General features: G+C 41.2%; 1 protein-coding gene across 9 annotated transcripts in view; it reads left to right on the forward strand.

The window, feature by feature from the left end:
- Positions 1 to 10,607: 10,607 nt before the first annotated feature.
- Positions 10,608 to 25,567, forward strand: part of HORMAD2 (HORMA domain containing 2) — a 52,611-nt gene continuing 37,651 nt past the window's right edge. Inside the window, exons 1-8 of one of the 9 annotated variants that reach the window (XM_080649804.1) lie at positions 10,608 to 10,830; positions 11,169 to 11,355; positions 14,949 to 15,033; positions 17,200 to 17,338; positions 21,327 to 21,390; positions 22,651 to 22,687; positions 24,919 to 24,939; positions 25,435 to 25,461. In XM_080649804.1, the coding sequence (XP_080505930.1) occupies positions 14,983 to 15,033; positions 17,200 to 17,338; positions 21,327 to 21,390; positions 22,651 to 22,687; positions 24,919 to 24,939; positions 25,435 to 25,461 (339 nt within the window). In that variant the 5' untranslated portion in view covers positions 10,608 to 10,830; positions 11,169 to 11,355; positions 14,949 to 14,982. The remainder of the gene's footprint in view (positions 10,831 to 11,168; positions 11,356 to 14,948; positions 15,034 to 17,199; positions 17,339 to 21,326; positions 21,391 to 22,650; positions 22,688 to 24,918; positions 24,940 to 25,434; positions 25,462 to 25,567) is intronic. The other 8 variants (XM_080649805.1, XM_080649807.1, XM_080649806.1 and 5 more) reach the window with 8 other exon arrangements.

A 25,567-nucleotide genomic window follows, 5' to 3' on the forward strand; every position in this document is an offset into this window, starting at 1 on the left:
AGCACCACAAAAAATCAACAAAACACGAAGGAAGGCAGCTAGAGATGAAAAGAGGGACAAAATAATTATAGGACATAACTGAAATAATTAGCAAAATAGCAATAGTAAGTCCTTTACCAGAAATTACTTTAAATGTAAATGGATCAAACTCCCCAATGAAAAGACATGGCTGAATGGATAAAAATAACAACAAAGAACAACAACAAAGCCTGGCCCCGCATGGCTCAGTGATTGAGCCAGGAGGTCACAGTTCGATTCCTGGTCAGGGCACATGCCGGGTTGCGCTCAGTCCCCAGTGTGGGATGTGCAGGAGGCAACCGATGGATGATTCTCTCTCATCATTGATGTTTCTATCTCTCTCTTCCTCCCTCTCTGAAATCAATAAAAGTATATTTAAAACAACAGCAACAAAATCCAACTATATGCTGTCTGCAAGAGACTCACTTTAGATATAAGGGCACATACAGGCTGAAAGTGAAAGGCTGGAAAAGTATTTCATGCAAATGGTAACCAAAAGAAAGCAGGGGTAGTCATATCAGAAAAAATAGACAAGTCAAAAACTGTTACAAGAGACAAAGAATAACATTATCCTAATAAAAGAGTAATAGGCAAATTAACCATCACTTCGCTACACCCACAAGCCACGCCCATAAGCCATGCCCACCAGCCAATCAGGAGCGAATATGCAAATAAACCCAACCAAGATGGCTACGGCCACAGAGAGCAGGAGGGAGGCATGGGTTTCCCTGGTGATGGAGGAAGCCAAGCTTTCCGCCTGCCCTTGCGGCCTAGGCCTCCACTCAAGGCTACAGTTTCAATGATAGAAGATACATAAAACCAAACAGAAATGGTGGCAGCCGCGGAGCTGGAAAGAGCAGGAGGCTAGGGTTGCCCCCGGTGATGGAGGAAGCCAAGCTTTCCGCACACCCTGGCCGGCCCAGGCCTCCGCTTAAGGCTACAAAGTTTCAATTATAGAAGATACATAAATCAAAAAAAAAAATGGCTGCCGCCACGGAGCAAGCAGAAGGCTTGGCTCTGCTCCAGGCTACAAAGTTTCAATTATAGAAGATAAATAAACCTCAGATACCAGGGCCTCTGCTTGGGTCGCCAGGGGGCGTGGCCGGCCTGCAAACCACCACAGGCCCCTCGCCCAGGCCGCCCCATGCCCCAAGGGAACCCCCACCCTGATCCGGGACACCCTTCAGGGCAAACCAGCTGTCCCACACCCGTGCACCAGGCCTCTATCCTATCTAATAAAAGAGTAATATGCAGATTGACCATCACTCCAACACACAAGATGGCTGCCCCCATGTGGTCAAAGATCCTGCCCCCATGTGGACACAAGATGGCCACCACAAGATGGCCAGCAAGGGAGGGCAGTTGGGAGGGACCAGGCCTGCAAGGGAGGGCAGTTGTGGGCGATTGGGCCAGCAGGGGAGGGCAGTTAGGGGTGACTAAGCCGGCAGAGGAGGGAAGTTGGGGGCAACCAGGCCTGCAGGGAAAGGCAGTTGGGGGGGACCCAGGCCTGCAGGGGAGGGCAGTTAGGGGCAAACAGGCTGGGAGGGGAGCAGTTAGGCATCAATCAGGCTGGCAGGGGAGTGGTTAGGGGGTGATGAGGCTGGCAGGCAGAAGCAGTTAGGGGCAATCAGGAAGGCAGGCAGGTGAGCAGTTGGGAGCCAGCCAGCAGTCCTGGATTGTGAGAGGGATGTCTGACATCCCGTTTAGGCCCGATCCCATCGATCCCAACTCTACAAGCTGTGAAACTGACATGGGGATTGCACTAATGCCTCAGGGGAACCTTTATAGTGAAAATGTTAGCTTAAATATAACAAAATAACTCACTGGGATCAGGCCTAAACGGGCAGTTGGACACCCCTCAAGGGCTTCCAGATTCGAGAGGGTGCAGGCTGGGCTGAGGGACAACCCCTCCCCCATGCACGAATTTCGTGCACTGGGCCTCTAGTATAATGATACAAGGGCAATTCAACAGATTTAACAATTACAAATATACATGCACATAACATCAGAGTACCCAAATATATGAAGCAAACATTGACAGAATTATTGTGAGAAATAGATAGTAACACAATAATAATAGATTTCAATTTCCAACTTACAATAATGGATGGAGTGACCAGATAGATCAAAGAGGAAACAGACCTTGAACAACACTATAAACCAATTGGACCTAACAGACATAGAGAATACTCCACCACACTGCAGCAGAATACACCATCTCAAAAGCATAGGGAACATTCTCCAGGATAGATTACAAAACAAGTCTTAAGAAACTTAAGAAGTTGAAATCATACCAAGTATATTTTCTTTTTTTAAAATATATATTTTATTGAATTTTTTTTTACAGAGAGGAAGGGAGAGGGGGAGAGAGTTAGAAACATTGATGAGAGAGAAACATAGATCAGATGCCTCCTGCACACCTCCCACTGGGGATGTGCCCGCAACCAAGGTACATGCCCTTGACCGGAATCGAACCTGGGACCCTTCAGTCTGCAGGCTGACGCTCAATGCACTGAGCCAAACTGGTTAGGGCCCAAGTATATTTTCTGACCACATGGATAAAACTAGAAAGCCATAGCAAAAGGAAAACTGGCAAGTTCACAAATACGTGGAAATTAAACAACACACTTGAACAACCAATGCGTCAAAGAAGAAATCTCAAGGGAAATTGAGAAATACCTTGAGACAAATAAAAACAAGGAAAGCTAAAAATCTGGTAAATGATTCCAAGGATGACCAAGTTTAGTAAGAATATAAGGTTTGTTTCCAACGCAGGTGTCCCTAGTCCAATTCTTTCCTTCTTCCTCTAGAACTTTATGCTATCAGTCACTTACACTATATCTGCTACAAGATTCTTCCATTTACCAATATGGGTGTCTCTCCTCTAATGTAATCATCCTTGCATTTTTTTTGGGGGGGGAGGGCGGGCGGGGAATATTACTGGTTAGGGTGAAGACAATGATTAAACCATATTTAGAAAGAAAAAAACAGTACAGTTTAAATCAGAAAGGGGACTGCTCAGTTTGGAGGTTTCTATAGTAATCAAGGAAGAAGTAACCAGGACCTGAGATAGAGTGGTGACATGAGAATGAAAGGAGGAAATAATGCCAGAACAGTTATGTAAGTAAAACTACTAAATCTCAGCAAATGATTGCATGTGGGACAAAGGGGAAAGGAAGATTAAAAGAGAATGGATTCACCCTAGCTGGAGGCTCAATTAGTTGGAACACATCCCAATACACCAAAGGTTATGGTTCAATCCCCGTGGGGCACAGGAATGGGCGAAAAACAAATCTCTTTTCCCTCCCTCTCCCTTCCTCTGTTTAAAAACAATACAAAAAAAAAATTTAAAAAAGAATGGTTTCCAAGCAGAGACTTCTATAGCCACACATAACAAATAATACAGGCCCTAGCCAGTTTTGCTTAGTGGACAGAGCATTGGCCTGTGGACTGAAGGGTCCCAGGTTCAATTCTGGTCAAGGACACATGTCCAAATTTCCGGTTCCATCCCCAGTAGGGGGCGTGCAGGAGGCAGCTGATCAATGATTCTCATCATTGATGTTTCTATCTCTCTCTCCCTTCCTCTCTGAAATCAATAAAAAATATATTTAAAAAACAATACAGATTTAAAAAAATATTTTATTGATTTTTTAGAGAAAGAAAGGGAGAGGGAGAGAGAGCTAGAAACATCAATGATGAGAGAGAAACATCGATCAGCTACCTCCTGCATGCCCCTCTACTGGGGATTGAGCCTACAATCCTGACATGTGCCCTGACCAGGAATCGATGCTCAACCACTGAGCCAAACCGGCTGTGCCAAATAATACAGATTTTATAAAATTTGTTCAGGAAAGTCACTAAACAAGTAAATAGCAACAACAAGCTCTGAAAAGGCAGGGGATCTGGTTTCCAGAATTGCCACACTATATTTTAAATGTCAAGTTTTCAATAAAAATTACAAGATATGCAAAGAAACAAGTGTATCACACACACATACACACTCACACAGTCAAGAGAAATTACTAGACAAAAACTTTAAGCTCAACATGTTCCAATAAGTAAAGGAAACCAAGGACTAAAGAATGAAAGGAAAATATGAGAATAATGGTTTCAAATAATGATAAATGGAAAAATAATATCAACAGAAAAAGGGAATTGGAATGCATTTTTTCAAAGATCAGATCCACTATGCATAATGTGAATACATCCCAGTTAATCGCTTTGAAACTATTTTGTATTCTTCCAATAACATTTGTGCATTTACTCAACGTGTTGATTAAACATGTCCTAAGTCTAGGCACTTTGCAACAAATAAAGGGGCGAGGGATGTCCACAGGTTATTGATAAGGTCGTACTTTGGATTCTCTCATTGCCTCTTACTGTAATACAGCCTTCTGCTCTGGGCACTGTGACTCGGGTTAAGAGAGCCCCTGGCCCATGGAGACGACGGCTTTCACAGAAATCTGGCTTTCTGGGGTAGTTCTTTTAGGTGTAAATTATAGTAAACCTCATGCAATTCTTTCTCCCTTCTATGTTTAAAGCTATGTAGGTAATTTTTCTGTGATTTCTTACTCACTTTCCAGTTGTTTAACCTTTATCTATCTAGGAAGAAATTGGTTTTTGTTTGTTTGGTTAATGAGAAGAAATGTTAGAAAAGTCTGCCTTAGATGTTTTGTATTATTTAATTCAAATCATGTGAAGATCGTCAGTACTCTGAATCTTAAATGAGGGATCTTCCCATCAGAGGTCATTAGTACTTATACATGTGATTTATTGTTGTTAATATTAACCAGGGGTGGGGAACCTTTTTCTGCCAAGGGCCATTTGGAAATTTATAACGTCATTCATGGGCCATACAAAATTATCAACTTAAAAATTAGCCTCGCCCTAGCTGGTTTGGCTCAGTGGATAGAGCATCAGCCTGCGGACTGAAGGGTTCCAGGTTCGATTCTGGCCAAGGGCACATGCCTGGGTTGCGGGCTTGATCCCCATTAGGGGACGTGCAGGAGACAGCCAATCAATGATTCTCTCTCATCATTGATGTTTCTCTCTTTCCCTCTCCCTTCCTCCCTGAAATCAATAAAGATATATTTTTTAAAAATTAGCCTGCTTGCCAAAACCGGTTTGGCTCAGTGGATAGAGCATCGGCCTGCGGGCTGAAGGGTCCCGGGTTTGATTCCGGTCAAGGGCACGTACCTTGGTTGCGGGCACATCCCCAGTGGGAGGTGTGCAGGAGGCAGCTGATCGATGTTTCTCTCTCATCGATGTTTCTAGCTCTCTATCCCTCTCCCTTCCTCTCTGTAAAATATCAATAAAATACATTTAAAAAAAATTAGCCTGCTATATTTGGTTAAACATTTAATTAATTCACCCGTAATGCGTTGGCAGGGCCAGACCAAATGATTACACAGGCCTTGTATGGCCCACAGGCCAGACATTCCCCACCGCTGTTTATACTATAAACTAAGAAACAAGGCCCCTCTTGTGACCATGGCTACACTGTGGTCCAGTAGGAGTTCTAAACCATTTTTTGGTAACTGACATTTTCCAAGCATCAAATGTGAATCCTAGTAAAGTAAAAGGCCTCAAAATATGGGCTGTCGGTAGTGGGGTAATTTTTGAACATCAGCTCAGATTTCTGTGCAGACGTACCAAGTAGCAATCATGAAAAGTCAGTTTAGAATCTATTTCATTCGAAACCTTTTCCATTAAATGATAAACATTAAGAGATAGAACATCATTTTACATGTCACCAAAACTTCCTAGTCAGCAAAAAATAGAACCAAGTAGTCAAATAGAGCATTGCTATGATGCTTGAGAACTCAATAATGTCCTTGACATCATTTCTTCATCAGGGCACTCACGCAGGCCTGTCACTTGCATCCCCTGTCATTTCTTGTTCCAATTCATTAAACCCCAGGCTTTCCCAGAAACACACAACCCACATGGAGATTCTTCTGCCCGTCAGCAAGGATCAATCTGAAGGATGCAGAAATTGATATGCAACTCTTGAGTGGCCACGAGGTCCGTAATAAATTGCCACCTACACGTGGAGTTATATTTTGTAGGTTGACAGTGAGTAGGCAGAAACAGTAGGAGCTCAGATTTAGACCTTACAGTCAGGGCTTACATCATATTGATTGGCTTCTCTTTGCTGCCAAAGAATGGATCAAATTCAGAAGTTAAAGCCAAGCTGGCAATCCTTTATCTTTTCCTTTCTCTTAACAAAAAAAAAATACCCTAAATAAGTTAGGCAGTATAACAGTTTACACATAGAGGCTTGATTTAAAACTTAGTTATCGAAATCATTTCGCCTCTCTTTCCTTCTCAGTAATACTGAAAATTTTAGGACTCCAGAGTCACTCATAAACACATTTATAAACATTACTGACACTCCCCCGCCCCACAAAAAACCCCCACAAAAAACAACACCTGGCTACTGCATGCCCCAGTGGAGATCAGGATAAAATAATACCCTAATGCAGAAATGAGAAGGTTTGAAATAATACAGCTGGCATGAGAGAGCCACATTTGACTTAACCTTAGTGAGGAAGAAGTCAAAGATGAAAGGGAATTCTCTCCTATTAACCATGACTGAGGCACTTGGAATTGCAAAGGCAACATTTAGCTTTCAGAAGCATGTTGCTTCCAGAAGTAAAAAGGATCTTATACTTTTTCTTTCCTAGTTTTAAAGTGGTGGGCAAATGTTATTCGCTTCACGTAGTCTAACCATTGCCAAAGAATAAGCAAAGGAAATAATATGCGTACGCTGTCCTCCTAAAATGCCAGCTCTTTTGTGAAGTTGTCTTGATTCCCTAATCAGAATGCACAGCTTCCTTCTCTACACTCTATCATATCATTTATATCTGCATTAATATTTGCAGACTATTTTCTACGTGAGTAATGTGTTTACAGTGTTTCCCTCTCTTATTAAACTGTAAACTTCCACAGCCCGGGGACCGATCATTATCTCTCCGGGCCTCACAGTGCCAAGCAGAATAAATGCTTGATGAATGAATAAATATGGTGCTGTCAGCTTTATGATGATTGGGAGTTAGGATGATTTTAAGAGTTCTAATAAAATTTGAATGCAAATAGGATAAAGAAACCACACTTTCTACTTAGCGGCTCTCTCCAACCTAATCACTTTTCTCTATTTGGTACCCTTTCATACATTGAAGAGAGAGGCGCATCTAGAGATGTCCTCCTGGGAATACATGTTATAGTCCGTATGTCTATTTTGATAACCCTCAAGAAAAGCAGCTTTTGGAGAAGATTCCCAAGGTGAAACTGCACCTGACAGCGAGAGTTTCAAACAGTCAGACAAACGGTATCTATTTCCCATGACAAACACTGTGTGCGGTCAGATACCCCGAAGCAACGCCAAGATCCTGAAAGCGGACAGCATTACTCCACAGACTCTACTAACAATGTTACCAACTTAAACTGATCAAGAAGAGGAAAGAAGGAACCCGAATCTCTTTAACTGAGAAGGAAAAATGTCTTTAGTTCTCAAAACAAAGAGACTGATTAATGAGGAGTGACAACTGCTTCAGGGACACGGAGTAGAATGAAACATGTCTAGAGAGAAAGGTTAACTTTAGGCAATGAAGGTCCTCTCCAAAAGGTTTCTTCCCCCTGTTTTCACCTGTTTCACCTTTTACAGGGTTTGGCAAAACTTTAACAACTGGTTATTTGGAAATTTCTAAACAATGATCAATTTCTACCACAACGCACATTTTTTTCCTTTCCAAAACAAATAAGTAACTTTGACAGGGAAAATTCCCAATCTCTTATCACTGAAAGATACAAAAGAAGCCAGGAAATTGTCTGAATATCAGATAGCACTTTTGAGTTCATTAGGCTATTATCCCTAGGTCTGTATTTAATCAAAGATGAAAGTATAGCCCTGGCCGATGTGGCTCGGTTGGTTGAGCGTTGTCTGCACCCTGAAAGGTCATGAGTTCCATTCCCAGTGAGGGAACATACGGAGGTTGGGGGTTTGATCCCCGGCCCAGGTCGTGCGGGAGGCAACCAATCGATGTTTCTGTCTCACATTGATGTTTCTCTCTAAAAATCAATGAACAGGATTAAAAAAAAATAAAAAAAGAGGAAGAATACGAGCTCAAACGCTTCTAGGAGACAGGAAGCAAGTCTTTGGTTTGGGATTTCTGTGTTTGAGTGATAAATCAGCTTCGCAGAAAAGTATCAGAAATTACTGGCTGGAGATAAGAGACTTGAAAGGAGAGGTGTGAGACCATGGGCTGTCCTTGTGACTTGGTGTCTCTGAACAAGCTCAGGGACCTGGAGCAAATGACAAACTCTAATCTGTAAAGTAAGAGCCAGGGGTGGGCAAACTTTTTGACTCGAGGGCCACAATGGGTTCTTAAACTGGACCGGAGGGCCGGAACAAAAGCATGGATGGAGTGTTTGTGTGAACTAACATAAATTCAAAGTAAAGGAGCGGAGGGGAGAGCGAGAACCCTCCGCTCTTTCGGCTCCGCGGGCCGTAGTTTGCCCACGGCTGGACTAGACTTTGACGACGTAAACTCTAATCTGTAAAGTAAGAGACTAGACTTGGACGATTTCTAAAGCCCCCTGTAGCACTGTCCACTTTTAATTGCCTAATAATTATGGGTTAGGCGAGTTCAATGAACATCATAAAGGGCAGTATCCTCATGGAGTTCCTAAATCAGCGGGGAAAGTGAAGGCTCTCCCCACAGCTCCTACAACAGGTGCTCATTCATCCAAAACCAGCAGGCACTGAAGACAGAGAGGAGGAGGAGAAACTCCATAGCTCTTAGGAGGGAGAGAAGGCCATTCATTGTTTCAGTCCAGCAATGTTCACTGAGTGGGCTGGGCACTACGGAACCGGGGTGACCCTGACAGACCAGGCCTCTACATAAAGCTTGCTTATATACTAGGAGGTGGAGGAGGAAAGAAAACACACACACACACACACACACACACACACACACTCACCACAGGCTAACAAGTAAATAAAAAATAAAACCCAGATTGTGGTAAGTTCTATGAAGAAAATAATAAGGAGAGGGAATGACTGTATTTAGGGGTGGGTGTGGGGTGGACTGCCTTTAGCATAGGCTGGCGGGGGAAGGCTCTTTGGAGACCGTGGTAGTTGACTGAGCGGAGACCTACAGGCAGATGAGAAGCAAGCAGCCAGCATGGAGGGCCAGCGATTTAGCCAGAAGGGAGCTGGGAAAAGCGGAGGTTGGAAAGGGCTGGAGCAGAGAGAGAGAGAGACCATCTGTGTGGCTGGAGCTTAACGAGCGGTTAATTCTGGAAAGTACAGGATTATAGTAGCAGTTCTTAACGAAGGGCGAGTTTGTCCCCTCCCCGGGGACGTTTGACAATGTCTGCAGACATTTTGGGTTGCCACGACTTGGGAAGGGGGGTGGAAGTGTCTTACAGCTGAGGTTGAGAAACCCTGCTCTAAAGGAATATTACATCCCAACTTTTGATGTTAGTCATTATTTTATCAACGCGTGTTTTTACCAACTTGAAGCCCTTCCCCTCCCCCCCCCCCACTTTACTTTCAGAAACAAAGTGAAAAACAAACTTCACGTGGCCCACGGTTTCATCCACTCCCTTCGGAGATCCCGTGGCAGAGGTTCCGGGGACTGCACGCACCTGAGCAAAGCTCCCCAGGGCAGGTCCTAAGGGTGCACCTCAACGCGGGGGGAAAGGCTCTGGAGCGAGGAGCCGCTCCCTGGGGGCACCCCTGCGTAAGGGACCGGGGTTAGGGGCAGGGTAGGGAGAACGTGTGCACGTTTTATCTGCATAATTACAAATTAATGTTGAAAACAATGCAATGTTGGGTCTGTGCATAGGAAAGAAGTGGAGAAGCCATCGAGGGTTGAAAGTTCTGCCGTCCGGACTTCTAAATCCCCCTTCCGCGCCGGCCCGGGTCCCTCTAGGCTCTAGCTTCCCCTCCCCCACGCTGCCCGGCGCTGACCTCAGGTCTCTCTGGGACCCCGGGGCCCGGGGCCAAGGCTTCGCATTAGCCCTCGGCCTCTAACCCAGACCCCTCCCGGCCCCCAGACCCCTCCCGGCCCCCAGACCCTTCCCGGGCCCGCAAGGGCCTCCCCGCTGCCGCCTCACCTGTGGGGGGTAGGGGTGGGGGAGGGAGGCGTCTCCCCAGGAAGCCCCGCGGCAGGCTGTCCTCGAGGTACCGGTTACCCAAGTCGAAGGCACCGTTGGGTCCTGTGGAGCCCCGCACCCCCGGATCCCGCGGCTCCCCGTGCCTGACGCGGGTCACCCAGGCCCCGGAGCGCCGGGCCAGGCTTCGGAAGGGCTGGAAACGCCGGAAGAGAAACGCCAGGCCATCGGCGTGAGGGCTAGTAAACTGTCAACAGGTGTCCGGCCGGGAACACGGGCCGGTGTTAAGGGGGCCGGGCGTGGAGGGGGCCGGGCCTGCCAGGGGCCTATTGGACGCGCTCGCCCCTTATTTGCATATTCATGAAGCAGGGAGAGGATGGACGCCAGCGTACGCTTTGAGAGGTGATGAATTATTCATGAAGTGGTTCGCCCCGCCCCGAGAAGACCTGGTTGATTATTCATGAGCTCGTGAGGCGGGTTTGAACCGGAAAAGGCCGTTGTGGCCTCTCGGCGGGGAGAGGTGGCCGAGCGAGGTCCGCGAAGAAGAAGGGCCCTTGAGGATTGTTCGTCATCTAGTCTTCTGTGAACTTTTTCTTTTCTTTTCACATGAGAGTTTCGATTCGATTTGAAAGTATATCGCTGGGGAGCCAAATACTGTGAGGAAAAACTCCGGGGCCGAGGGGAAGCTTCTAGGTAACAGCGGACCCCTCCGCGGTTGGCGATGACGACGGTCACGTTTCCCAGGGGAGGCGGGGGAACACCCCATTCCCACCATCTTAGGTAGCTTTTCCCTTGAGCTTTCGGTGGACGAGAAGGAATCCGTCTTGGAGAGGAGGTTGGCTAAGGCGACCAGGACTCCGTGTATTGCAGGGAGTCGGGTGTGGAACCTTCGGGATTGATGTGAGCGAGGCCCGGTTGTTCTCGCGCCGCCATTGAGGTTTTCTGCCAGAATCGATGCTTAGCGCAGACCCAGGGGTGGGCATGAGTCCCCACCAGCTAGTGACCTAAACTCTCCTTTCACTTTTACCCAGGATCTGCCGTTTCATCTCGGTGGACTTTAGCTCCCCAAACAGTACAGGGGAGAGAGTGTCTTGAAACGCAAGATTAGCCAATCACCGAAACGTGTTCAAGTTTTGCCGAGCGCTGGACGGGGCGTGCGGTACAGCGTGTACTTGGCTGGTGAAAACGGAAAAAAAGAAAAGAAAAGAAAAAAAAGAAGTATGGTTCTTGCTCTTAAAAGAGCGCTTAATCTAATTAGGGCGATCATCTCATTTCTCCCCCAAGGAGCCATAAATCTTTGGAGATGTGTGAACAGTCTTTTACATTTTTGTAATCCTCAGGGGAAGCTTAGCACATTGTAGTCGCCCAGTAAAATGTTGAATGAATGAATAATTAACGTAGCGTGAAGAAGATATTAAAAAACACACCATAGAGGGTGAGCAGATACCCAGCTAATAGGCTGATAGAGTGGAAACCATTTCCTCTGAGTGAACCTGGAGCCGGGGAATTATCAGGGCCAAATGGGATGTGTAAAAGGAGGGGGTGGGGGTGGGGGAGTCATAATTTATGAAAACAGACTCGGGGAAACCTTTGAATCCCTGGGTGACCTTTGGCAAACCAAGTCCTCTTGCTGGACTTTGCTTTCCTCTTCTTTATAGTTTTATACTTTAAATTTAAATGCACGACCCATTTTGAATTAATATTTGTATAAGGTGTGAGATTTAGGTTGAGTTTCTCACCTAAAATCCCCCCTCCCCCCCATGCCTTATGGATTTCCTATTGCGCCAGCACCATCCTCCTATATAAAAAAAGGGTCCTAACCGGTTTGGCTCAGTGGATAGAGCGTCCGCCTGCGGACTGAAAGGTCCCAGGTTCGATTCCGGTCAAGGGCATGTACCTTGGTTGCGGGCACGTCCCCAGTCGGGGGTGTGCAGGAGGCAGCTGATTGATGTTTCTCTCTCATCAATGTTTCTAACTCTCCCTCTCCCTTCCTCTCTGTAAAAAATCAATAAAGTATATATTTTTAAAAAAGGCTAATATGCAAATCGACCCAATGGCAGAATGACCGGTTGCTATGATGTGCACTGACCAATAGGGGGCAGACGCTCAATGCAGGAGCTGCCCCCTGGTGGTCAGTGTGCTCCCACGGGAAGCACAGCTCAGCCAGAAGCCAGGCTCACGGCTGGAGAGCACAGCGGTGGTGGCGGGAGCCTCTCCTGCCTCTGTGGCAGTGCTAAGGGTGTCCAACTGCCATCAGTTGGACATCCCCCTTGGGCTCCCAGATTACAACAGGGCTCAGGGCTGGGCTGAGGGGACCCCCCCCCCCCCCAGTGCATGAATTTTGTGCACTTTGCCTCTAGTTGGTTATAAAGACTACCCTTTCTCCACTGAATTGTTGACCCTTTTCTTTAAAAGGAAGGGACTGGATTAGTTATAAAGGATGTCTCTTGTCCCTTCAGTTGTAGAGCCCATTTATGTTGAGAGAGGAAAGAGGGGAGGGAGGGAGAGGGGGAGAGAGAGAGGAGAAACTAATCAGTTGCCTCTGGTACATGCCTGACTGGGGATAAACCCACACTCTTTTGGTGTATGGGACAACGTTCCAACCAACTGAGCCACCTGGCTTGGCCCTATTTTATTTCTTGCAGTCATTAAGGGAAACACTTGACATGTTGAGTCAGATTTGAAGGTTACACTCAGAAATGAAAGTTACACTCTGAAGTCAACAAAGGGTCCCTTGGAGTCTTGCAGGACCAAAGAAGTATTAGGTGGTTTTCAGTCCCATATCAAATACTGTAAAAGAGTGTCCCCTAGTGCTGCTCTGAAGAAGTCATTTGAGAGGAATTATTACCTGTTTATTATCTCTGTCACCACCTTGTGGCCTCAAATAATTCTGCTCTCTTTAATTTGCAAAATCTTACAGAGTCTTGCATTAATCTATACACAAAAACAGGTCACAGGGTGACCCAGGATGGAAGTTATTTTAACGGACTATTTTACAAATATTTTGGTCAGAACTGGATAAAACCTTGAAAAGAAGCCACAGTTTAGATTAAAGCCTTTGAAAAGAAAAGGGGAAATTTACTTCCTTTTTTAAATATATAATGTAGTGAAGCAATGGAAAGAAAAGCTGTTTTGTTTAGTTTTTTCCCTAAGGAACAGCTTAAGATGGAAGAAGCAACAGGAGTGCGCCTAGGCGGGGCTGCCTGGCCTCACTGAGCAGTCACAGAAAGGGGGGCCTTGGAGACAGGTTCAGGGGTGAGCCTGGGATGAGCCTTGGCTGCCCATCGCTCCCCTGGTTGCAAGTCTCCTGGGTCCTTTAGAGTTTAGGAGATGCATGGGTGTGGGCGTGCTCCGGGGAGGCAGAGTGCCTGGATGTATTTTAAACAATGGTTCTTATTGTGGTAAAATGCACATAAAATTCACCACCTCAACCATTCCCAAGTGTACAATTCAGTGGCACCAAGCTCATTCACAGAGTTAGACAACCATCACCATTATCCATTTCTAGAAAACGTTCATCATCCTGAACAGAAACTCTGTACCCATTGAACTTTCCATGCTTTCTACCCGCCAGCCTCTGGTAACCTCTATGCTCCTGTCTATGAATTTGACTACCTTCCTCATATAAGTGGAATCATGCAATATTTTTCCTTTTGGGTCTGGCTTATTTCACTTAGCATAATATTATCCATGTTGCAGTATGTATCAGAATTTCATTCCTTTTTAAAGCTGAATAGTTTTCCATTGTATATACCACATTTTAAAAAATCCACCTGCTGATGGATAGTCCCATCTTTTGGCTGTTGTAAATAATACCGCTATGAACATTGGTGTGCAAGTATCTGTTTGAGTCCCTGCTTTCATTTATTTTGGGTATATACTTAGAAGCGGATATGCTGGATAATATGGTGATTATTTAACGTTTTGAGGAACTGCCATACTGTTTCCATAGCAGCTGCACCATTTTGCATTCCCATCAGTAGTGGTTTTAATTTTTCCACATCCTGCCCTGACCGGTTTGGCTCAGTGGATAGAGCGTCGGCCTGCGGACTGAGGGGTCCCAGGTTCGATTCCGATCAAGGGCATGTACCTTGGTTGCGGGCACATCCCCAGTAGGAGGTGTGCAGGGGGCAGCTGATCGATGTTTCTCTCTCATCGATGTTTCTAACTCTCTATCCCTTTCCCTTCCTCTCTTAATAATTCAAGAAATTATTTTGAGGTGCTGCTATATGCAAAGCACTGTTACACTTTGAGAGACTAACAGGATGAAAAAAATATATTATTGATGGGGGGGGTCAATCCTCTCCAGAGGACATTTTCCACTGATTTCTAGAGAGAGTGGAAGGGAGGAGGAGAGACAGAGAAACATCGATATGAGAGAGACACATTAATTGGTTGCCTCCCACATGGGCCCCGACCAGGGCTGGGGATTGAGCCTGCAATTGAAGTATGTGCCCTTGACTGGAACCGATCCCAGGAACCCTCAGTCCGCAGCCCAATGCTCTATCCAATGAGGCAAACCAGCTAGGACTCATTAGGTGATTTACAATATTTTTCTCCTTCAAATGTATTTGGGAACAAGTAAGTCAACTTACATTTTCATTGGGTGGTTGGAAAAACTGATCCAGAGACTTTATGCCAAATTTTTTAAAAATTGTTTGTGGAGATCAAAATGTTTATTAAACTAATTTTCCAAACAATATAGTCAAATGCTAATTTTATAATATTTCTTTGGAAAATTCACAATAAGGATTTTATTGGGCAAGGTCTCTAATTGGTTTATTTTTTCTTTCTTTTTTTTTTTTTTGCAGGTTAGACTTAAAAGAATCCTGATACGTTACTATAATGGCCATTGCTCAGCTCTCTCACCCCATCAGAATTCACAAGGCGTATAAGGTATTTAGTAAGAATTATGGCTGCTCTGTCTCTGCAGTAGCCTATTCTCCATCTTACTGTTTCACTAATAAACTCTATTTCACTTAAAAATTGAATTAAAAGAAAATTGATGACTATGTAGTCAGTTCAGAATGATGACTTTAATCTTTGGGCATTTTTTTTTTAACAGCAGTTTTATCAGTTAATTGGCACAAAATTTCTGGCAGAGCATGTCTACATTTTAACTGTCTAATGGACTGAGGATGTTCAGAAAATTAGAATAGACTCCTACAAAAATAACTTACTCGGTGTTGTTTCATATTTATATATTTAGATTTTCTAGGGTAAAAGAAATCAGAAACAAAAAGATGTTTAAAGAGAATGGTTCTTTGTTAGACATTCACTTCCTGAAACAATTAGGAAACTTCTGATGCACACCATGATGCAGTTATAAGAAGTGAAGGAGAGAACAATGAGAAAAACTTGTTTGCTGGGACACGTGGGGAAGCATGCCAGGACCAGGCAAACTTGCTGGTTTATCTTGGCAAGGTTATCTTGTCCCATGACATTCATTAATGAACCATTTATGTATTCATTGAGAGCCCAATATCATATATTATATGTAATACTATATTATCCTCCGAATGAATAAATAAATAAAAACCTTCACCCTGACTGGGTGGCTCAGCTGGTTGGAGCATCGTCCTGTACACCAAAAGATTGTGGGTTCGATTCCCGGTCAGGGCATATACTAGGTTGCAGGTTTGATCCCCAGTTGGGGCCAGTACAGGAGGCCGCATCGATGTTTCTCTCTCTTTCTCTTTAAAAAGCAATAAAACATATCCTCAGGTGTGATTAAAAAAAAAGACTCTTCATCTTCTAGAAGTTTATAATCTGGTTAAATTAAGATTTGCAGGAGTTAAGTCAATATACAAAGTAATATATGCGAAAGAGAGTAAGGCAATACAAATGATAAGAATTTATAGATTTTATATAGCCTGGAATAGTTTGTATATTCCTCACGAAGGAGATAGACTTAAAGTGAATATTGAATGATGAAAATGATTTTAATAGAGGAGAGAGAAGAGAATTCCATGAGGGAAGCCTATCATATGCTTTGCCTCAGAATAAAAAAAATGAGCGTGGCATGTTTCAGAGAATAACAAAGAACCATCCTTACTGAATTGGAGTGTCACCCTGCTGAACAGAAATAGTAAGTAAAATTGAATAGGGACTCTGAGGATGAAATAACATGGATCTTAAGGCTAAGGAACTTATACTTCATTCTGCAATCAATAGAAAGTCAGTGGGTTTGATCAGGAGAGTGAGTAAAATAATTGTTTCAGGAATATTAAGCTGTAGCAGAAATAGGAAATATTGAAGTTGAAGGAGAATTATGGCAGAGAGAAGGCAGCCATCTTTCTTGCTCGAATTCAATATACTCACCAAGCTCCTGATCTCATTTAGTTTTCTAAGTGTGCTTCCTTCCTGGGGCAAAGATGCTGAGCCATATCTATGAATTGCAATCAACTGGGCAGTTATTTTTCTCACTGAGTATTAACAAATTGACCTTTTGATATAAACAGATCTTTGTAGTTCGGACTACATGAGCTACTTCTCCCAGTAAGTTTTAAGTGATTTTGCTATTTAATACTTTAAACAATAATAACTATAGGAGCTAACATTTATTCATCACTTACCATGTGCTAGGCACTGTGCCAAGGGATTTACTAGTATATTATTATTTCAATTAAACTTTGCAATAAGGAAGAAACTGAAGCTCAGAGAAATAAAGTAACTTGCCTTAGGTCATGTAACTTGACAGCTAAGCTGTAAAACATCACATGTCATTAGCACACTATCTTATTAAAATAATTTATAACAGTGTTGTTTTACAGTATTTATAGTATTTTCATGTATTAGGCATTATAAAAACGATAGGTAAGTGAAATAAGTCAGTCGGAGAAAGACACATACCATATGAGTGTACTCATGTGGAATTTAATGAACTGAACTACCAAGCAGAATAGAGACAGCCTCATAGATAGAGAGCAGGCAGACAGCTCTAGAGGGGGCAGGTGGGATTGGGGTGGGGGTCCTCGGGCCGATGCTTTAACCCCTGAGCACACAGGCCAGGGTGAATACTGATCTTTTTCATTGTTTTTTTTTGTTTGTTTGTTTTTCCAGGGACCAATTTTATCCCAAATTAGTGATGAGGAAGAGTCATTGATAATGGTGAAGAAACTTTTTGCTACTTGTATCTCATGTATAACATATTTAAGGGGCCTGTTTCCAGAAAGCTCTTATGGAGACCGCCATTTGGAAGGTAAAGTTTAACTAAATGGTTACTTTGGCTATTATGTCCCTTTTCTCCATTTGGCAGGAGTAAACCTTTAATTTCTCACAGAGTATGCTGAGTCCAAGTCATAGGCCTGTTCTTTAAGAACAATTTGCTAATTAATTTTCCATTTTAATTTGACTATGTTTAGTGGTTTTACTTATAGGAACTATTAGTTCCTGGCCAGATAACAAATGACAGACTGAGGAGAAAAGAAATCTATATGGACAAGCCCAATAAATCTAAGCTAGACCTATAGAAGCAGCAGCCAAATCAAAATCTATTTGGGATGCTATGGATTTGCATCCAATTAAATTTGTTCTTTGAATTATACTTTGGCATTGAGAGCCAGGTGAAAACTCTTCTTCCTATTAACATATATGTAAATATGCTATAAAAGTGCATATTCATGCCAAACCCATTTGTTGATTAGCATGTATATTTAAACAATTATTATTCTAATCAGCTTTGGTCCTTTCTCAATGCCAGGCCTTCAACTTGCCTTCCTGTTGTTACTTTTTTATTTGTATTTTTAAAATTTGATTTGAGAGAGAGGAAGGGAGAGAGAAAGAGAAACACTGATTTGTTCCATTTAATTATGCATTCATTCGTTGATACTTGTATGTGCCCTGATCCAACCCACAACCTTGGCATATTGGGATGACGCTCTAACCAAATGAGCTACCTGGCCAGGGCCTTTTTGTTTCTTGTGTCCTCAAACTTATGATCTCATTTTCTTATATTACAAGCTGTTTTTGGCTCCTTTTCTTCGGTTGAATTTTTAGAAAATGTACCTAGAACTCCTCAATTTTTCAAAATCTTATTATTTGTTTAAAAAGCTGGATTAAAAAAAAAAAAGCTGGATTATGATAACAATTCAGAAAATCTTGCTGATTTGTTACTAAAGCAGGAACTACTTTTGAAAAATAAATTGGTGCGGTCTCTCTCTTGGAGGCACCCACACACCTTTCTTCCCTCAGGCCTGCATCCTTACTTTTCTCTTCTAAACTCTAAGGGTCTCCATGAGTCTTGCAACCAGGAAGCAGCAGGCAGTGGCAGCTCATCCCAGGCTTACCCCTGAACCTGTCTCCAAGGCCCCTTTTCTCTGACTTTCCAGTGAGCTAACAGCAGCTCATTTCTATAATATTTCTAGAGAGCCAAAGCCCCACCTAGGCTCTCTCCTGTTGCTTCTTCTAGTCTAAGTCCTTCCTTGTCAGACTGTCCCCAGCTTTAATAAACATACTCTCAAAATAAAAAATAAAAAAGTAAATAAAGAAATATAGAGAGCTACAAGTGTCCTTGTAACATATTTATTTAAATCTAACTTTACTTTCAATTTCTCATATCTGTACTTAATTATAACCTTAGCCTCATTTCAATTTAATTTTCTTAAATACCGGAGGCCCGGTGCACAAAATTCATGCAAGGGGCCTGGCCCTCACAGCCCCGGCTTCGTCTGGAAGGTCGTTTGACTGTCTGGTCTAATTAGCATATTATGCTTTTATTATTATAGATTTGACTCTCTACATGAGCATCAGTGAAATATGTATGCTATAAACACAAAAGCAAGATATTTGTAATTATTATGATAACCTGTGTATTAGGTCCTTTTTTGGTTTATTGGATATAAATCTGTAATGAATATGTTTATACATAGCACAGTTATAGTTTCTCCTTTTGTTTGGAACATAGAATTGGAAAAAGACATGCTTTGGGTAGTTAATGCTTAAAAAGCAAAATTCACCCAAGTAAATGTGAAGATCTAATTGGCTTTATTTAGCAATTTATAAATTGTACAGCATCCCGTCCAGCAACCAGAAGGGTACTCGGAGGGGCTGTATGAAAGGAAAGCTTTCAATAGGAGGAAGGGTAGCGCAAGGAAGCTATTAACAAACAAAACAGTGGATTCTTGGTGGGCCACGACTCTTCTTTGGGAAAGATAACAGGAAGGTTTTTATCATACAGATTGGCTCTTCTTTCTGTAAAGGAGGGAGAGGCCCATAGGGACAGATTCACCTTATTGGTGCTTGACCAGAAAATTCCATACTGGTTGAGTAAGAGAGATTGAAACTGCAGTTAGATCTTGTATTAAATCTACGTTTGGTATCATGGGCATTTAGCACAATTGAACTTCATTTTGGGCCTGTGTCTTTTTTTTTTTTGTCTTTTTTTCTTTACTATAATTAAACACTTGTGTGCTAGTTATTGCCCCTATGCATGGGGGTGGGTTGGGGAGTGGGTAATACCATTCCTATAGCTTTATTTTTTGTGACAGTTTTTGTGGAAGTTATATGTCTCCCTCTCAAAGTTTATACTTAAAGTAGCATATATCATAAAAATGCTCAATACTCCTATGTCACTCTCTTTCTTTGTAATCTTTAAATGTTTTAACAACATGGAATAATTTTAATATTCCTCAGTAGAGATAGAAGTGACATAATTTTTATTTTATTTTATTTTTTAATTTAATTTTTTTTTAAAATATATTTTATTGATCTTTTACAGAGAGGAAGGAAGAAGGATAGATAGTCAGAAACATCGATGAGAGAGAAACATCGACCAGCTGCCTCCTGCACACCTCCCACTGGGGATGTGCCTGCAACCAAGTCACATGCCCTTGACCGGAATCGAACCCGGGACCCCCCAGTCCGCAGGCTGACGCTCTATCCACTGAGCCAAACCAGTTTTGGCAGTGACATAATTTTTAGAATAAGAAAACAATATGAAAAGGTGAAGTGACTTATTCAAAGTCATACATGAATCAGTGATTGATTTTGGACTGATCTGAACTAAAAAATTTTAATACAATTTTCTATCCTTGTCATAAGAAAGTGCAAACCCCCAAAAAGGAGAAAAAATAAATACAAAATAAATTTTGAAAAAGAGAAAGAAAAAAGAAGTGACTGGAGATTGAAATGAATGTCTTAAATTGGTCAGTGGTGATGGTCTCAATACTACCTTATGATTATTTAGAATTCAACAGAAGCAAAGAAGTGACACAAATTGGTTTTGCAACCAATTCATTTGTGCTACTGTTGGGAATGAACATTTTTTCTTCTACTCTCCTAGATTCCTTGAATTGTCTAGTAATTAATTTGACATAAGATGAACACAAGAAAAACAAATTTAATTTTGTACATACAGGAGCCCATACAGATATGAGAGCAAAGGCAGTCAGGCAATTAAGATGTATATGCCATTCTGAGCTAAGCAATGGGATAAGGGCCAGGGAGTTTCAAAGAGAAGGAGGGCAATTCACAGGAAGATAAGAGGAGCAGGTGTTTGGTAATCAGATGTTATCCCTGGTAATGCGGATTAGTAAGTCTATCAGATAAAAAGTTATCTCTGGTAATAGCTCTCTTTCTGGGCCAGGTCCCCTATCTAAATTCTTTTAATCAGTTAATGGAAAGGTAAAAGTTTACCTTGAGTCAGCTGGATCTTCTATTTTTTCAAATACTGCTGTGTCTTTTTTAAAATTGATTTCGGAGAGGAAGGGAGAGGGAAAGATAGAAACATCAGTGATGAGAGAGAATCATCGATTGCACATCCCCTATTGGGGACTGAGCCCGTAACCTGGGCACGTGCCCTGACCAGGAATCGAACCATGACCTCCTGGTTCATAGGTCGATGCTCAACCACTGAGCCACACCGACCAGGTGAGTTAGCTGGGTCTTGATTGCCATTAGCTTCAAATAATCTACTTGCTAAAATGGCACATTTGGGATGTAATATTCGGCTCCCCTTCACTATATTGTGTAAGGGTAGACTACTAAACTAGAATAAAAATCAGAACTAAGCTAATTATCAACATAGGATTTATTTTTAGATATTTACTAGTAGAGATTCCAAATATTTTTATAAGCTATAAAACTTAGTTTTATAAATAAAATAAAGGAAATACCTTTATTTAGAATGGACAATTTTAGTACAGCAGTCATTTAGTAGATGAAAATAGACTGTGTTTCTATTTTTGTAGACCTCAATTTAAAAATCCTCCGAGAAGATAAAAGCGCTCCTGGGTCAATGCATATTATTAGATGGTAAGTAATTGAAATTTTGCAAAAGTTGAATATTATTTTTATCATGGCTGAAATTACCCATAAGACTTTATTTGGTAACATCATTTCTTTCTTTTTTTAAGACGTTCACAAACTTTATTTTGCCCACATTTCACATTTTAGATTTAAACCCTTAGGGTCAATATCTTGCTGCCAGAGATATTAGAGGAAATTTGATGAACAATTGGGTAGGCAGATGGTTCTAACAACAATGATTTTGCAAATAAATTAACTTCTAGTTTTGGCAAACAAAAATTAGGACTAAAAAGACAGGAAAATGCCAGCATTTACAGAAATCATACTGTACAACATTCATGGGTATTATTTACTGAGAGTCTCCAGTGCGCCAAGTTCTAGGGCATAAGATTTTACATCATGATTTTATTTATATCTCAAAACAACTTTAGGAAGTACATATTAATTATTTAGTTGAATAGCAAATGCTGTAGTTTATAAATTACATAATTTATGTACCAGTAAGAAAGAAAAAAAAAATGTTGCTAATGAAACCAAGACACACCACCAGTTATAAGATGCATCCTGATATTAGAGATGATAAAATATGAAAGAATGTGCATCTTAACTCTGATGAGATATGTTATAATTTCCATATTACAGGTGAGGAAACAGACTTCATGAGGTTAAATTGCTGAACATCACATAGGAAGCAGATGGTAGACCCGGGGGTTAACATTCAGGGTAGTCTGACTTGAAGCCCTGGAGTGTAACTGTTTCATAGAATGTGTCTCAATCTGTGTCTGTGCTGCATTAAGTGAAACTAAATGTCCCTTTGTTGTGGTGGTGGTAACATTTCTTTAAAACAATTTCTTCCTGCCTTTTAAAAATAATTTTCTACAAATTTGTAATAATTATTCAATGTAATTTTAAGATACTGACTTAGTGTTATTTTTGAAGTAAATAGACTTGTATAAAGAAAGAAAAATATCAATCAATATTTGATTACTCATGATAGGCATGCCAGTGTCCTAAACAGTATGGAAACCAACATGAAAAATAAGATGTAATTCTGTACCCTAAAATTGCTTACCTATTATTTATAAACTTCTATTAACATATTAAAAGGTATTGGGAGTTTTAAAAATTTATTAAATGGGAAAGGTAAATAAATTATTATCAATTTAATGTACTTCAAAGCAAAAAATATAAATCAGTTAGTTCTGTACTTGGAATTTTTTTGGCTTTGCATGTCCAAATTGACATCAAACATTTATTTCTTGACAGGATTCGAGGTTGTTTTGACGCTTTGGAAAGGGGATACGTAAGAATGTTTTAACATTTCCTCAAAGACTCATCTTTTATCCCTTAAAAAAAAGATTAGCCTATATTTTGTTGTGTTTTAATGTTGTACCAGTGCCTACATTTGTATCCATGAACCAGTTTTTTTTTAAGTTTTTGTTGTCCCATTGATGTCTCCTTTACATCAATTAGAAATGAAACCCTCATTTTTCTCTTTTACATACTCATATCTTTTGACCACAGAATTTCCTCTGAAGTCACTGGAAGCGATCCACAGGATGTGGGAGAGGGGAGACAAGAATCTGGCATTTAGCACATTGAGCATGTTCTAAATAGTGGCGATTCAGTTTGCAGATATGAAAGGGAAAAATGGACTTGAATAATTCGTTTTTATTCTATGTTGGTTATTTTGGTAACTATGTTTGGTGTATATATATAATCTGTTCCCTCAAAATAAATAGTACTGTAGCTCAAATATTTTAGAAATGCAACTTAAATTTTAAGTGCATCAGATCTTTCTTGCTGCCCAAGACAGCTACAAAGGGTGTAATAATTAGAGGCTCTGGTCCTAGCTGAAGAGACAAGATATATAAAATGAAGTTTCTATCACTGCTTCCTCCCCTTCTCTCCATCTGTGCCTTCTTTTTACTCCCTCTCAGTTTCTATTTCTTTAAGAAACCTTGAAGTGATCTGCAAGGCCTGTGTGATCTAATCTCCTGCTTTTCCAAGGCATCCCTCTCACCATTGCTCACTCTGTCCCAGCCACATAACAAATCTAGAATATGCCAGGTCTACATACTGCTCCCCTTTGCCTGGAAAACTCTTTCCTACCCAACACCCTTTACCTGGCTACTCCAGGGTCCTTCAGGTCTCAGCCTAAATATTTACTTCTTCAGGGAGGCCTTTTCTGACACTCCTCTTCCCCCAGCCTCCATTGTTCTCAAACACCTTGTGCTGTTTCTTCATAGCAAATGATACAATTGACAGCTATCTGTGTGATATTTTTTGTTTAATATTTTCTTCCCTGCTGGTCTGCAAGTTCCATGATCGGGGCCGTGTCTATTTTTTATTTTATTTTTAATCTTCATGAGGATATGGTGTGTGTTTTTTAAATTGATTTTTGGAGAGAGAAGGGAAGGGAAAGCGAGAGAGAGAAACATTGATGTGAAAGAGAAACATCGATCAGTTGCCTCCCATAAGGGCCCGGACCTGGGATCAAACCTGTAACCTAGGCATGTACCCTGACCGGAATTGAACCCACAACCTTTTGGTGTATGGGACAATGCTCCAACCAACTGAGCCACTGGCCAGGGCTGGGGCCATGTCTATTTTTGACTGAATAAACTTTTAATTAAATAATTAATATACAGTAGAGTTGCACTGTGTAGTCTTAAAATCAATTGTATGCAGTAACCAAAATAGCCACACAGTGTCACTAAAGTTTTAGTCCTTTGGGTGAAATAGGTGAATAATTTGCTATGAAATTGTGGTCCTGAAATTTTGTCATTTGTATTCTAGTTTTAAAATTTTTATGATAGGCTTTATTATATCTCTATCTGTATATCTATATATTCAAGCAGAGAGAATCTGAGTAATGTATAAATGTAGGGAGAGCAAAGGTTTTATAGATTTATGTCAGGCTTAAAACTTTTTAGTTTAGTTGATTTGTTTCAAAAGGCACTTTAAAAAATATATATATATATTTATTGATTTCAGAGAGGAAGAGAGAGGGAAAGAGAGATAGAAACATCAATGGTGAGAGAAATCATTGATGGGCTGCCTCCTGCATGCCCCACACTGGGGATTGAGCCCGAAACCCGGGCATGTGCCCTTGGCTGGAATCGAACCGGGGACCCTTCAGTCCAGAGGCTGATGCTCTACCCACTGAGAAAAACGGGCTAGGGCAAAAGGCACATTTTTTTGAAATACTTGTGGCATATTTAATTTTTAGTAATAATAAATTATTTTTATATATTTTACCTCCCAAACTATAATATAACTTACAGAGAATAAGGATAATTTTTTTCTTTCCTTTTTTTTTAAAATCCCTCCTCTTCCCAGCATAACCCTGGGTATGTAATAGGCACTCACTGAGTGAATAAATAATTAGGATCCCTTTTGTTCTGAATAATATTTTTTCAACTCAAAACTTTGGACCTCTCTGAAATAATATTTTAATTAGCCTTTAATGAAAATAATAACAACATAGGTGCAAGTATATAAAATATAATAACAATATTTTTTTTCTTGAAGCTACACATGGCAATACTTACAGTAAGTATACATTTAAAGACCAAGCCTCTGTCTCTACTTCATTGTCTTTTGGCAAGTGAAACATTAAAATAGTACTTTCCTCTGCCTTCTTGAATTTCTGAAGTTTTATCTATTTCTGGGTATAGCATGGTGAATGTTATTAAGATAGAAAGAAAATGAGGAGATATCATTGAGAGTCTTAGATATATTATTTATTTAAAAATCGTAAACCATAAAAATTATTTAGAATTTATTTGTAGCTCAGTCACAAATCCTAACCAGTAAGCATAAATACCTGGTTATCAATTTTCTTATAGTCAGTGTTTACAGAATATTCTAAAGGCTATGTTTACAAAATAAGCTTATTCTATCTCTAGCTTGAACTATGTATCTTAAGATTATCTGTTTCTGTATTCAATATAGCACAAATTGAACTCTTCATATAGAACATGTATTCTGTGAGGAGTGATCTAGTATCTTTCAGAAATTAAGTGCTGTTTATTTTTCCTTTAACAGCTTTACCCAAATCCCAAGGAACCTGAGGTAAGAACACACATAGAGGTGGGTAGTATTATGTACATTGTATTTAAAAATGTTTACCCACACTGAGGCCATAGATTATGTTACTGGACTACCATATGAGCAGAGT

Source organism: Plecotus auritus (genome assembly GCF_963455305.1).
Source record: "Plecotus auritus genome assembly, chromosome: 13".
NCBI classification, from domain to species: Eukaryota; Metazoa; Chordata; class Mammalia; order Chiroptera; family Vespertilionidae; genus Plecotus; species Plecotus auritus.